The sequence below is a fragment of the Onychostruthus taczanowskii genome, unplaced genomic scaffold (assembly GCF_017590055.1).
Source record: "Onychostruthus taczanowskii isolate IOZ18803 unplaced genomic scaffold, ASM1759005v1 scaffold25, whole genome shotgun sequence".
NCBI classification, from domain to species: Eukaryota; Metazoa; Chordata; class Aves; order Passeriformes; family Passeridae; genus Onychostruthus; species Onychostruthus taczanowskii.
This window is the reverse complement of record NW_024499796.1, coordinates 9,259,053-9,272,454: the sequence shown is the minus strand read 5'-3', so window position 1 is coordinate 9,272,454 and position 13,402 is coordinate 9,259,053. Positions and strand designations below refer to the sequence as shown.

At 46.1% G+C, this 13,402-nt stretch overlaps 1 protein-coding gene across 6 annotated transcripts in view; it reads right to left on the bottom strand.

The window, feature by feature from the left end:
- Positions 1-13,402, bottom strand: part of LOC121337134 (DAB2 interacting protein) — a 158,563-nt gene that overhangs the window by 89,934 nt on the left and 55,227 nt on the right. For all 6 annotated transcript variants that reach the window (XM_041407005.1, XM_041407007.1, XM_041407002.1 and 3 more), the window contains exon 3: positions 3,208-3,326. In XM_041407005.1, the coding sequence (XP_041262939.1) occupies positions 3,208-3,326 (119 nt within the window). The remainder of the gene's footprint in view (positions 1-3,207; positions 3,327-13,402) is intronic.

The following is a 13,402-nucleotide window of genomic DNA, read 5'->3' as shown; positions in this document are numbered from 1 at the left end:
ATCTGAAGGCACCTGTCCACACAGTGTTACTGTGGCCCTGCCCTCTCAGTGCTGGTGTAAAATCACCTTTGCCACTACCAGAAAATCATCAGCAATACATCCCCACCAATAATTACCAACTGCAGCAGAACAACCTTCTCTCCCTTCTCTGGCTCTATGCCCTGTGCTCCATGGCCAACCCAGAAATTTTCTCCATCACAAATTTTGTAGGAGAAATGTGGGTCCAATTAAGAAAAATCCATCTGCCAAATGCTTGATTTGTGGCTGATTCCAGAGGCCACTACAAAGCCAAGCATTCAGTGCTCTACGATAAAAACTTAGTGAGCTGCTGTAATAAATCAGGAGGCAGGAGACATTGTTAGCAAAAAGCCACTTCTTGGAACCTTTTTTAGCTCTAACAAGCAATATAACCAGCCAGCAAATTGAAAGAACAATCATTCCACAATCCTCCTTTATATCTCATATTTACATACTCTGATTGTACCATATTAATGCACCTCTCATACAGAAGGTGAGTTACACTTGCTGTGATTTTGCTTCTTTTACTATCAGTAATTGTATTACTGTTACTGTAACAGGAAAAAAACCAGTACACACAAGACTGGCAAAATTTGGCCAAATCCATCCCTGTGAACCCCACAGTAATTCAGTGAAGTGTATTTGTTTACATTCTCTGCCCCACACACAAACCACATCCGTGTTACTATCTGCCTGAACATGCATGTGCACAGTTCATGTATTTAAAAAATTCATCTGCAGGATAAACAGGACATGCAAGGAAGGGGGGAAAAAAGGAACTAAGAGGCAGCAAGAGTCCCAATTTAGATACAAAGAAGCCATGTAACAGAAGCATTTACCATCTACTCCAGCTCAATATTTCAACCTGGAGTGTTTTGACTGAATTTACTGCACTATTCATTTTGCTGTGGCATTCCCACAAGAACTGGCCCACGCTCCAGAGCAGAGCACTGTTACAATGGTGACTTCCACGAGCAGAGGAGTGGCTCCTGAACAATCAGCTTCGATACAAGATGGAGTCAAGAATCAAATATTTAAGAGGTGAATATTCCAATACCAAATGCTTCTCTGGAACAGTTCTTGGATTACAAGCAAGAAAAGCACAGCAGCAAATGCATGAGAATGATCTGAGAGACCTGAGCTCTTTCATATACATTGTGCACATACAATGGGATGGGAATGTTCAGAAAGATAAAATTATCTTCTGTAACCAAAGCCTCGCTGCATGACTGAGAGGCCCAGCTGCTGCTTTGCTTTCACCTCTCTGAGAGCAACAGTCCCTAAGGCCAAGCTCTCCTGCAGAGGACTCCTGCTCACCTGACAGATGTGACACTGCCATGGCAGCAAGGGACGAAGAGCCTGCTGTCAAAAACCTCTGAGTCCCAGTGTCCTGCAGCTCAGGGATGACTGCATCATAGAGGAAATGCATTTTTGAGAGATGCCTGCCTAACAGAAGGTCTGGTCTCGGGTATCATGAAGGCATAATTCATTTTCAGTTTCTCATACTCATATAAGCAAATCCTTGGTTATTCGAGGCTGCCGAGTGCCACTTCTCCTCTAATCCACCCTTCAAGCTCTACACTGCAAATGCACTACAGGATTCCCCGAGCCTCTTTAAGGAGAACTTGCAGTACATCTGGGTGTGGGAAGCCCAGCCAGCTCCCGGGCTGCTGTGCTGGGAGGGCAGGGAAATGACAAGGCTTAATTTGGGAAAATGACTCTGGCTGCAGGGCCGGCCAGAACAGTTAATTCCCATGTCCTATCCTGCCAAGTCACAAACGAAACAAAAGTCATGCAGGTAGAAGGGAAACCTTGCCTAATGTGCCTGTTCTTGGAGCAATCAGCAGCACCGGTGGCACATTCCCGGCCAGCCGGCTCCGCTCGCTTCCCTCTGGAACACAGTGCCCTACTTCGAACGTTTGGGAAAACTGCAGCACAGGAATCAAACCAACTCTGTCTGCCCAGCTAGTAATCCCTGAAATCTTACTCGGCACTAACCAGCACAGTCATTTCACTTGCAGAATCCAGAAGAAAAAAGCTTAGGAGGCTGCAGTAGGTCAGGTAAGGAAAAATCCAGATTGACAATTGTTGTTTGTGAGCTTCAAAAGCTCATGCCCCCTCCAATGAATAAGTACAGCTAAAACAAAGTAAGCTGTCATTGCTTTTCAAAGTGAAGCATTTACTCAATGGGTTCTCAAGTACCATCCTGGTGTATTAAACTGCTCTGCTCCGAACTGGTTACATCAGGTCCAGCCTGGAGGAATTTTCAGACACACTTTTCCTAGCACTTCAATATTTCTGTCACTCCCCAAAATGATTTGTGTAAGGTGGAAAGATCTACCTTTTGGAAGCAAACCACTGGTTTGTGGTTGGTAAAGGAATCTGTCTTCCCCAACCATGACCTTGATCTGCATGTGAATTTACACATGAATTTACCTTGAACGGTGCCTGTCTCACGCTCATGCTAACAATCTACACAGACATAAATACACACAAATCCACTAAAGAGCTGTTCTACTTTCTAACCAGCTGAAGAATCTCAAAGATCGCATTTCTCTTCTATTTTACTTGCAATTTGCTCCAATACTGGCCATCCCACGTGAAATGCTTTATCAGATCCATCTGCACATTTCCTGCAACACATCCCTCCTGGGCTGAGCTCCTGTCATGGCTCGGGCAGAAGCAGCAGCTCCGGCCACACGCCGGCTCCATCTCCGTGTAATGACGGCAGACAAGGCGGGATGGACACGGACGTGTGTGAGGGGGAGACGGGGATTTGGGGAGATTATGGTTGTTATTGTTCCACGGCATTGTTCCTACCGTGTGTAACCCAGTTGTGATCGGTGCAGTCCAGTGCGGGAGCATCCCTCCCTCCCTCCCTCACCTGCATCAGTCGGCTCTGGCTGCTGCATCTCTCTGCTATTTATATGCCGGTGCCTCAATTTAGGATTTATTGGGGAAGAGAAAGAGCATTCAGGCTTCTCCGCACCTGGAATTTAACCTGAAAAGGGAGGGCTTGCACCGTACCCACAACAACAAATTAAAACTACCCCTCTCTTGCAATTAACCAAGTCTGCTTCTATCAGAGATGCAGCCCTTGCTCTGAATAAGATAAGCAAGATCTTAACAAGAACTGGAAAAATCAATATCCTCCTCTCTCCCCACACCCTCCGCGAAGCGTCCCCTTACCTTTCATGGTCCACACTCCTGAAGCCAGGTAAAATGTGCCGGAAGCTGCTGTTCCTATCGAGCTTCGGTTGGCTCTTTGTCCTTTTGATGGAGCCTTTAAGCCGACGGCTGAGGAACCCCTGTGGGGTGAGACAAGAATACTAAATTACAAGGCAGAGGGGAGCGGGCAGCGGCAGCGGAGCCGCCCGGGCACAGCGTCCTCGGCAGCTCCCGCATGAGCGGCGCTGGCAGCGCCCGGCGTCAGCCAACATCTGCTCCCGGCGCTCCCGGCCGCGGCTGCGGCGCGCCAGACTCCCCGAAGCCTCCGTTGCCCTGGCAACCATCAGCTCCCATAAAAATCCCGTCTGAAAGACGAGACTGGCACATGGCGGCTCTGACGGGAGCAGGGGATGGCCGCGGCTCCGGCCGCCCCAGCGCAGACGCCACCCACGCCGGGCACACGGGCACGGCAGCTCCGTTTTACCTGCTCGGAACCGCCCGGATCCCGCACAGCCGGGCTCAGCTGCTTCGGCTCCATGGATGGAGCTCCATAAAGCCCGTCCTGACACCGCCTGTGGGCTCGGGGTACAGGCACCACCTTCGGGAAGAGACCCCGGCTCGTTCCTTCCCCGCCGAGCCTCCTCCCTCACGGAACATAAGTCACGGCTCCCGGAGAGCTCCACAGCAGAGCCAGCACCGAACGTTTTCATAGCAAAGCTTCTAATGTGTTATTTGCTTATTGTTAGGAGTTAATGTTCTACATAATCTGAACATTACATTTAATCTCTCCGCTAAATAAGGCAATAAAAGCATAATACTACTGTGCTGGCCAGCATCTGCAGTGTGTGAGAACGGGGCGAGAGGGTCAAGCACTTTGGCCAGGAAAAGTGGGGGGCATTTTAAAGAGAAACCAGGATTTTGGGGCAAAGCATGATGGCGTGTTCCTTCTATGGACCATCACACTAAAGAAACAGATAGCTCCACATGAACAGCTCAGCAATCCCTGCAGAACTGAGGTTCTGCACATATCGCTTCCCTTCCCCAGCCCCAGGAAAGGGTGGAAAATATCCACGGATCAAGCCCAGATTCTGACACGTGTGAGAGTACCAGAGCAGCATCCCAGCCATGCCCACAGCACACCCTCTGCTCCAGGCAGGAGCCTCAGGAGTTTCTCCACTCAGCATACAGGAATGGATCCTTAGCAGCTCACTTTTACAAATGAATATCTTTAATACGTCTTGCAGGGCGATAATCACAGTCCAACTTCCATGGAGCCTGTCATTTGCTCGTGCCATTTAAACACTCCTTCCCCACCTCGGATATTCACGCTCACATTATGTCTTTCTCAAGCTGCAAAATCTCCCTGGGCACTCTGTGTGGCTCTTATTATGGAAGTGACTTCCCTGTTCGTAAGTGCACCAAGAATTTCAAACATCTAGATAACCAAAGGTGTTTCACATTTATCAAGTGCCACTTTACTTACAAACGAGCTATGTAACATGCATCTGTGTGGACTGAATATTTCTCTGGGAGCTATTTGCATGACTCAAAATAGCAGGAGGTATAAACACAGGCCATCACATTGTACACTCTGTCATGCTGCACAAAGCCAACGTGGGAGATAACAAAGGCCTTTTCAAAAGGGTTCTGTCCCTGAGAAATACCTTTAGAGAATTTTATAGTACAGAGAAACATGGCTGTGAAAAGCAAATTTGAGGATTTGCATTATCTAAAGCATTGTTAAGATATTTCCCTCAGTCCTCAGACCTTAGCCAGCCTCCTACTCATGGTATCACTGTGGTATCAGCCCCACACTCATGGTATCACTGTGCTATCAGCCCCACACTCACCTATCAACTCCCCATGCTCTTGTTCCTCTGACTGGACCAGGCCCTGGCTGCCTGCTGTGGACCCTGGCCAGTATTAGCAGTGAAGGGAAAATCCAAAGTACACGACTGGCCAAGCAGCTGATATTGCCCTAAACTCTTCTGGTGAGAAGGTTCTGGCCCAGGAATGAGAGATTGGAGTTCCTTAACCACTGCCAGCCCACCCACAAATATGTCCTCATTTTATCAAGCCCCTTCTTCAATCCAGGAATAGCTTTGAGCTCTGGACAGGGCATTGATAAAGAAAAACCCAAATGTCTTCTACAACCAGCGGTGACATTTTTCTTCCTCAGTTGTGTATTCCACATCTCCACAACTGTTCCGTGATTCATGCAGGATTTGGAAATTAGAATTTAGGGCTGTAGCAGGACATTGCTTTTCTTCTGTTTGCCATTGTTTTTACATTTGTTGCCACCAGAAGGAGATCACACAGAGCCATTTTCCATTTTCATTGCCAGCTTCCTTGGGAGAATGAGATGTCAGAGATTTTAATGCTGATAAATTATGCTGCTAGAGTGATACTTTGCACCTCCACAGTGCACACCAGAGATCAGAAAAGCCTAATGTGTGAATTAATACCTTCTGTAATTTTTAGGTGGGGTAAGAAAAAAAGAGAGAAGTTTGTCTGTGAAAATACAAGAAAGAGATTCTGACCTGGGGTGTGACCGTCGAGCTTTCCTAGTGAGATCATAAGGACATGATCCATTTCTTCTTCATTTATGACTTTAAACAACATTTGATTCTGATCTCCAGACAAACAAGGCTAATCCCACCCTCTGAGCATTGCCTGTTCCTCTAGCTGAGCTGCATTCTTGGCACTTCCAGCAATTAAAGTGCTGCCCTTTGCATGCATGTTCTTTATACACTTTAAAGTTTATACTGAGAGCTGTCTAGGGCAGAATTGTGTCTTCCTGTGTGTGGGCAGCATTCACCACCAGTAAAAATATCGTAGCAAAGATTAAACTAGTAACTGAGAAAGGTTTCATTCAGAAGTTAATAGTCTCTATGAAATGATAAAAAATAGAAATCTGCAGAGCCCAAGAATCCCTTCAGCTAGAATAAACCTTGAAATATCTATTACAATGGGAGCAGAGGTACCAGCTATATAAATTCATCCCTGCACAGCCTAAGGTCTGAGCAAGAGGAGATCTTTTAGGCTCTTTAGAGACAATCATTGTGGTCCAGAGTACAGCCCCATGCAATCCCTGAAAGCCCACAGAGCAATGTGGCACAGAACTCATCAAGCCTGGCAAGAAAAAGGTGTGAACCATGGAATCACAGAGTGGTTTGGCTTGGGAGGACCTCCAACAGCACCCAGTGCCACCCCTGCCACGGCAGGGACACCTCCCACTACCCCAGGGTGCTCCAAGCCCCGTCCTGGGGGTGTCCCAAGCCAGGCCTGGGACACTCCCAGGGATCCAGGGCAGCCACAGCTTCTCTGGGAACACACAGAGCTCCCAGCGAGCACTGATTTCACTTTTCAAGGGCAAGGGCGTTGCTTTTCTTGCTTTGTTTCTGCTGTTTTGCCTCTGACATCTCCAAGCCCGGAGTACAATCGCTCTAATCACAAGAGCTGACTGAAGTCATAATAAGACACAAAAAAGGAAGGCAGAAGAAAACAAAACAAATCCTTTTGAGGAACGGCTTAATCACAACCACAGCAACTTCAGCTAAAACAGGATGGCACCATTCAAAACAGCACAATTAAATCTGCTGTGATTTGAGCTCTTTTCTTACATATTTCACAAACCCAAAATCCAATGCCATCATCTCACTGCAGACTGAGAAAGGTGGGACTCTCATTTACATTTTTCTTCCTTATAAAATTTGACCTTTTCAATTACTCTAGAACCTGGAAATAATCCTATATTCTATTATAATGTTTGAATATTTTTGGTATTATAATACTTTTAAAGCATATGTGCAAACCCATCAGCACCATATGCCTTTAAGATGCAGGAACTGTAGAATTCCACACGCCCTGGGGCAACACGAAAAAAAAATTAGAAAGGAGAGAGAAAAAGGGAGGGGGACAAAACTGAGCAGAGTGTTAATGACAGCAAAATCTGGAGCTCCTGTTTTATTAAACATAAAGTAATGATGCAAGTCTTGTGTCTGGAGCTGACTCCCACACCAATAATGTTCACTCACAGAGAACCCATAGGATAAAGTTATAAAGGTAAAAATTCAGCACCATGGAAACACAATAGAGATGAAATTTTAAAAATGATACATCAATAAATCAGGCTGGATGCCTCACGAGCAGCTTTCTTTGGAGGAGTCCTGGCAGCTCCCCGTGCTCTCTAAGCCAGGAAAACAGGGAGAGGCTGGGGCAGAGTGAGGGTCTGGCCTGGGCTCTGGGGGGGCACTGGGGGGGCACTGGGATGCTCAGACAGGAGCACAGACACAGACCTGGCTTCTCTTACCCCAAACCCACAGAGAACAACCCCTACAAAGGCAGATCACAGGAACTACTGAACAGATGGGGTTATTTTTCTAGTTTTTCCACATCTTTTTGTTTTAGTTCAAGCAAATCTCAACTCTGGGGAACATGAGAGGACATTAGGATTTTTTTCACTACTCATCATAAGGAAACTGCTATAAATAAGTGTTTGCTGTGAGTACAAGTGTGCAGTGCAGCCTTTCACCCCAGGTCTCCATGTGTCCTGCTATGTCAGGGATAAGGTATAAAACTGGGAGTAAAACTTTACTACCAGACCCATCCTTATTCTGAGCTTTACAATTTTTATTTTTTAAATTAAATTGAATTTAATTCTGGAATTAGTTTGGGTGTTTTTCTCTTCCTGCACAGCACATGGAAATACCCTCTTATTGAGGCTCCACTGAATGGATAATTAATATTTGTATTTGTGAAACAAGTAGAGCTGTGCCAACACTAAGCATCCTTTTATAGCCATAAATGTTCCAAACAAGTGAGTTTACCCATTTCTACAATTACCAATGTTAGTCCCAGCTTGCAAAATAAAAGAGAAACGTTTTTTTGGGGAACATCTGATACCATTTGTTACAAGCTAAGGACATCTATGTGCACAATTTTACCCTTCTCTCTGTTAGAACAGGACTGCATTGAGCTACCCCAGGAATGCAGAGCCCAAAAGAGCCCTGAGGGTGAGTTTAGGCACCATTTGTGTCTCTGGGAAGCCCAAGAATAGAAATAATCCCCTGAGTGGTCCCTGGCACTGAAGCAGGGCAGGAAGAGAATTTCTGTACAGCACTGACCTTTATGGATCAAATATTTTTCATTTGTTCAGTGTTAGAGGCACAGGGCTGGAAGTGTCTGTAGCCCCTCAAACACTTCATATATCATTTATTTCTGCCAGCTATTTTTGATTTGAACTTTGGCATTGTAAGTTGCTTTGCCATCCTGCAGCTCTGCTGCTGCCAGGTGTGATGGAGGGCTATGTGCAGGTGATTGAGCACATGGCCCCTGTGGAATTCCCTTCCCAAAAAGTGCATTTCCAGGATACACGAGGCCTGCATGGGGCTGGTTTGAACTTGGGCACATGGGAGGCAAGAGAGTGTCAAGCCTGAGGCTGAAGACACCCCCAAACTTATGAGAAACCTGCAGAAACCTCAGGAAATGACACTTTTGCAAGTTTAACAACTAACACCTCCACATCCTGTTTACATGGCAAACCCCAGCTTGCTCTGAAGATCTGCCCAATGCAATCCCAGGGAAAGGGAGAAGGAGAGAAACAGCCTCCCAAAGTCTGTGGAGCAGGAGAGATGTGAACTTCAAGGGAAAACCAAGAGAGTTTATCCTCTCTGGACCTAGAAGTGCACCCACACATTAAGGTGTGTTCTCCTGAATCCATGACTCTTTATGTGGGTGCAGAGTTCCTCAATCTCTTTCTTCATTTAATTTGATGACTCTCAGGACTGTTCCCAGTCACACTGTGAGCCCTAAAGGCAGAAGCAGATCAGAGAATCATGGAATTGTTAAGGTTGGAAAATACCTTTAACATCATCAATTCCAGCTATCAACCCAGGAGCACCACCCTGGTCACCACTGAACCACAGGTGCCACATCCACTTCCAGGGATGGTGACTCCCCCACTCCCCTGGGCAGCTGTTCCAGCACTGGACAATCCTTTCCATGAAAAAAAATTCCCAGTATCTCCTCTAAACTTCCCCTGATATCTCATTAGGAACAAGGAACCACCACCCTAAAACCTTATTCTAAAGGGGTAAGGAAAGCCCCTCTGAGACAGAAGTGTCTTGGAATTAGGCTAAATCCCAAAGGAATGACAAAATAGCTGCAAATCCATTGCATGGCCAGAGGTAACTAGCAACAAAAACTCCAATCCTGCTGCTCCACACTCTGTGGTCAGACCCATGCTCTTGTTAGAGGATAGACATGGGGATCCAGCACTCAGGATCATGAGAGGAGCTGTCTGGGAGCCAGGCCATGGAGCAGCCCCAGAATGTGAGAAGCAGCTCATGTTGTAAACGCTGCTTAGCAACACTGCCCTGCCATGGCCAGAGATGAATCAGATCTGCAGTGTCATTGCAAACACACAGCTCAGCACAGCTGAAAAATCAGATGAAGATGCACTGATGTCCCCCAGGTCACCCAGGGGACAGTGTGGGTCTGGCCAGGTCAGGAAAGCTGGAATTACATCAAATGAGAGGCACTGGGGGTTAATTATGAATGTGGCAAATCTCACACATGTGAGTATCAGCAAATCACAGAGAAGCAGCAGTAACAGAACACATTAACACACAAAACCTCATCTCTTTCCCACCTCTGGCCAATAAAGGATTGCTGCTTGAACTCCATTTTCATAAAGATTTTACCTATCTTGTTGAAACTGCCTTGGTCATGGAGTCTTCTCCCACTGCCCTGGACAGAGAATTCCATGGACTGGCAGCTCTCAGTTCTGGACATTCTCCCTGATATTTTCAGCTAACTGCTTCTTTGCGGAATTTCACTCTCTTCCTCTTCTCTTCTGGGAAGATTTCCTTCCCAGCCTTTGGTAAAGTAAGAGAAACCTTGGGAAGTCTGGGTCTGGATTCTCCAATTAGCACTGATGACTTCCATGGAACATGGACAGGGAACAGGTGGGACATTAATAAAGGATGAAGGAATTCAAGTGTCAGGAAGAACCCAGATGACAACCACACTTCAACAGTTGTTGTTATTCAGGGATAACTTGGTTCTTCAATTTGGGTTCTTTTGTTCTCCTATTAAAACAAACCCACACTGCTCTGGATTATTTGCTCCCAGTTCTGTAATTATCAAACTGTCAACATTTCACATCCCAACAAGACAGATAAATATTCCTTGGGAAGGAAGGAGAAGGGTAATTGAGCAATCAGGGATGAAAGATGCAGAAACAGAGACACAGGGAGAATGCAAGTAACCTTGAAGAGCAAACCCAGTGATCCACCTAAAGACAGCAGAACTGGGGACAGCCTGACGCGGGGACACCAGGCCAGGATGGCACCTGCAGGAGGATTTCAAGGGAAGGAACAGTTTCCATGTTTAACAGGCACAACGGAGTCCCCAGCCCAGAGGAAAGTCTGCTGTATCCAAACTCAGAAACATCCTGCTCCAGGTCCCTTGGGGTTCTGCCAAGGGCTAAGGAGCCCAGGAGCTCTCAAGAGCTGCACTTTGGAGCAGTTTCTGTGGGGCAGCATTCAGCTCCAGCGGGTCACCGGGCTCACTGCAATTACACCAGGCACAAAACCTGGCTAGGAATAGTTGGCATCAACCATTGTGCTCTTCTACTTCAGGAAAAAGGTACTTTTTCCTATAAAGGAGATTAATTTAATTCTTTCCAATCTCAGAAATGAGAATATGCCTTTTAAAAGCCAGTCCCCAGGCAGATCCATGCTTCAACAAGCTTACTGTCCAAGGAGGGGGGGACGGGGGCAGGCTGGTGGAGGTGGCAGAGCAGGTAGGAGATGCTGTCAGAATGCAGGGTTTGGCAGGCACAGAGGGAGGGTGTGAAGGCACAGCTGCCCAAGTGATTTGCTACACTGACTATGCCCAGATAAGCTGCAAAGCCAGGATTACTGCTCAAGGGCTCATTCCTACACCAGCCCTCCAATCCTGGTAAAACAGGTATCAGAGCTCACCAGGATGAGCAACAAACACACAGGGGAGAGGGGCAAACCATTTCCATAAATCTCTTTACATTACTGCTCCCTTTTAAAGTCCACTTTTGGGTATGATACAGAGTAAACTGCTTGATGAGTGGGTTTTATCCCTGTTTTCCCTACTTTGATGTATGGTCTTGGAGCAGCACACATGTCCTGCTGTGTCAGGCATCTCCCTGCTCACTTCCCCCTGAAACCTCTGGGCCAGAGCAAATCCTGGAAGGGAGAACCCCATTTTCCACAGTATTGATGGCCAGCTCTGAGTCTGCAGGAAGGTGCCAACACCAAGCTGCCTCACTTTCACTGACAAACCTTGTGTGCTTTTAGTAACACATTTTCTACAAAACCAGCTGCCAAGCCAATAAATTTTAAAAAGCAGTTGGTAGATGATGTGTTTAGAGTAAAAAAAAATATTATTATCTTTTGAATGTAGGGATTCATTGTGTAATTTTGTAGTAAAAGTTACTCATTCAAATATGAAGCTCATGTTCCAGGCAGATGCTCTTGGCTTCAAAGACTTTCCCCACATTTCTGCAGCTTAAATTGGAACATTTGTATTCAGCAATAATTACAGCTGCAATCAAACAAAAATGCTCACTTTTGTGAAGGTGTGGGGAATACCAACTGGAATTCAGATGATACATCAGCCCTGCATTTCCCCTATCTACCTCCCTAGACAACTCACTTCCCAGACACTGTGCAAATACTGAAGATGAAGTTCATTTATCCTCATCTCAGAATTTATGAAAATGACTATTTCAGTTTGATTCACCTCCTACTTATAGCTTTGGAAAAAGGGAGAAAAATTACAATGGAAGGATAAATATAACAGACATATGATATTTCCAGGAGTACCAGCCTGGCTTTCATGCTTTCTCCATCCTTCAGAACACACAGATCAGAGAGCTTTTTGATTAAGAAAGCTCAGAGAGAAATGAAAACCAAGGCAAGACTACTCCCTGCTCTTTTTCTCCACCTTTACTCCTTTTCTTTCCCTCCTCAGCTCGTACTTTGTGTCTGATTTTGGGCTGAGGTGCTGAGGAAGGTGATGTGAAGCAGCACAATTGGCAATTCTCTTAAAACACTCACATTGAAAGATACAAACCAAAAAGAATATCCTTCAGGAACTGGAGGCAAAAATTAAGTTCACTGCTGGTTTATCCCTCAAAATAATAAGACAGACATTGCAAGTGACAGATCCTATTTTTGGGTCTTAGCAGTCACTATTTCTTGCCTAATTATTAGCAGTGGATTTACTATCTTTAAAGCAGAATTTTGCCACCCCGCAGGAGATTTCAATTCTATCAGGCAGATTTAAGTGTCATTCACTTCTTCCTTCACCATTTTTGACTTGATTGCTAATTATCAAGGAAGGCTTTGTTCCTGGAGGCCCCGAGGGCAGGGCCAGCCGTGTCCCTCAGTCACAGCCAGTGCCACACCAGCTGGGACACTCCCTTGTTTCTCAGGAAGGGAGATGAAGGTCTCCTCCTCCACCCCCTAAGAACAGCAAAAAAAAAAAAATTTCTTTTTTGTCTCTGAATGTTCTCTGGCCAGGAGCAACCTGTACCCATCACTCCTCCCCTTTTCCATGGGACTCCTTGGGAAATGTAAAGTAAATTTCCGTACTCAGTCCAGGCTGTGCCACCATGGGAATGCCATGGAGATGACCTTGTGAGAGGCAGGAATGAAGGGAGGGACAAGGGCAGGGACAGGGACAGGGACAGGTTACACTGCTCAGGTGAATCCCATTCTGCAGAGCCGTGTAGGGAACTGCACGGAGCCATCCAGGAAATAAAGACATGATTAGTTCTGGAGCTAATTTCCTTGGTGCTTTGAAAAATGTTGCAGGGAAGATATGATCCACTGTAATTATGGAGGAAGATAAAGACAAGAAAATTTCTGGCAGAGTGCCAGGCCTGGGAACACCTGAACACCTCAGGAGAAGCAGCAGAGCTTCCCCACTCTCTCTCAAATTATCCTTGATGCCTGAGCCATGAATATCACTGGGAAAAAGAGAGTGGGGAGGACAAACACAGCCTATTGCTTATCAGAGTGCCGTGCTCAGGAAAAGTGACAGCACGGAGGAGAAAGGGAATCTTGTTTCCATGGCAACTAAAGTTTGAAAAAAGTATCTAGAAATCAATGTCATCTTCCCATGTGCGCTCCACCCAGAGCCAGGAATGAAAGTTCTGCAGCGGCAGTGTCCT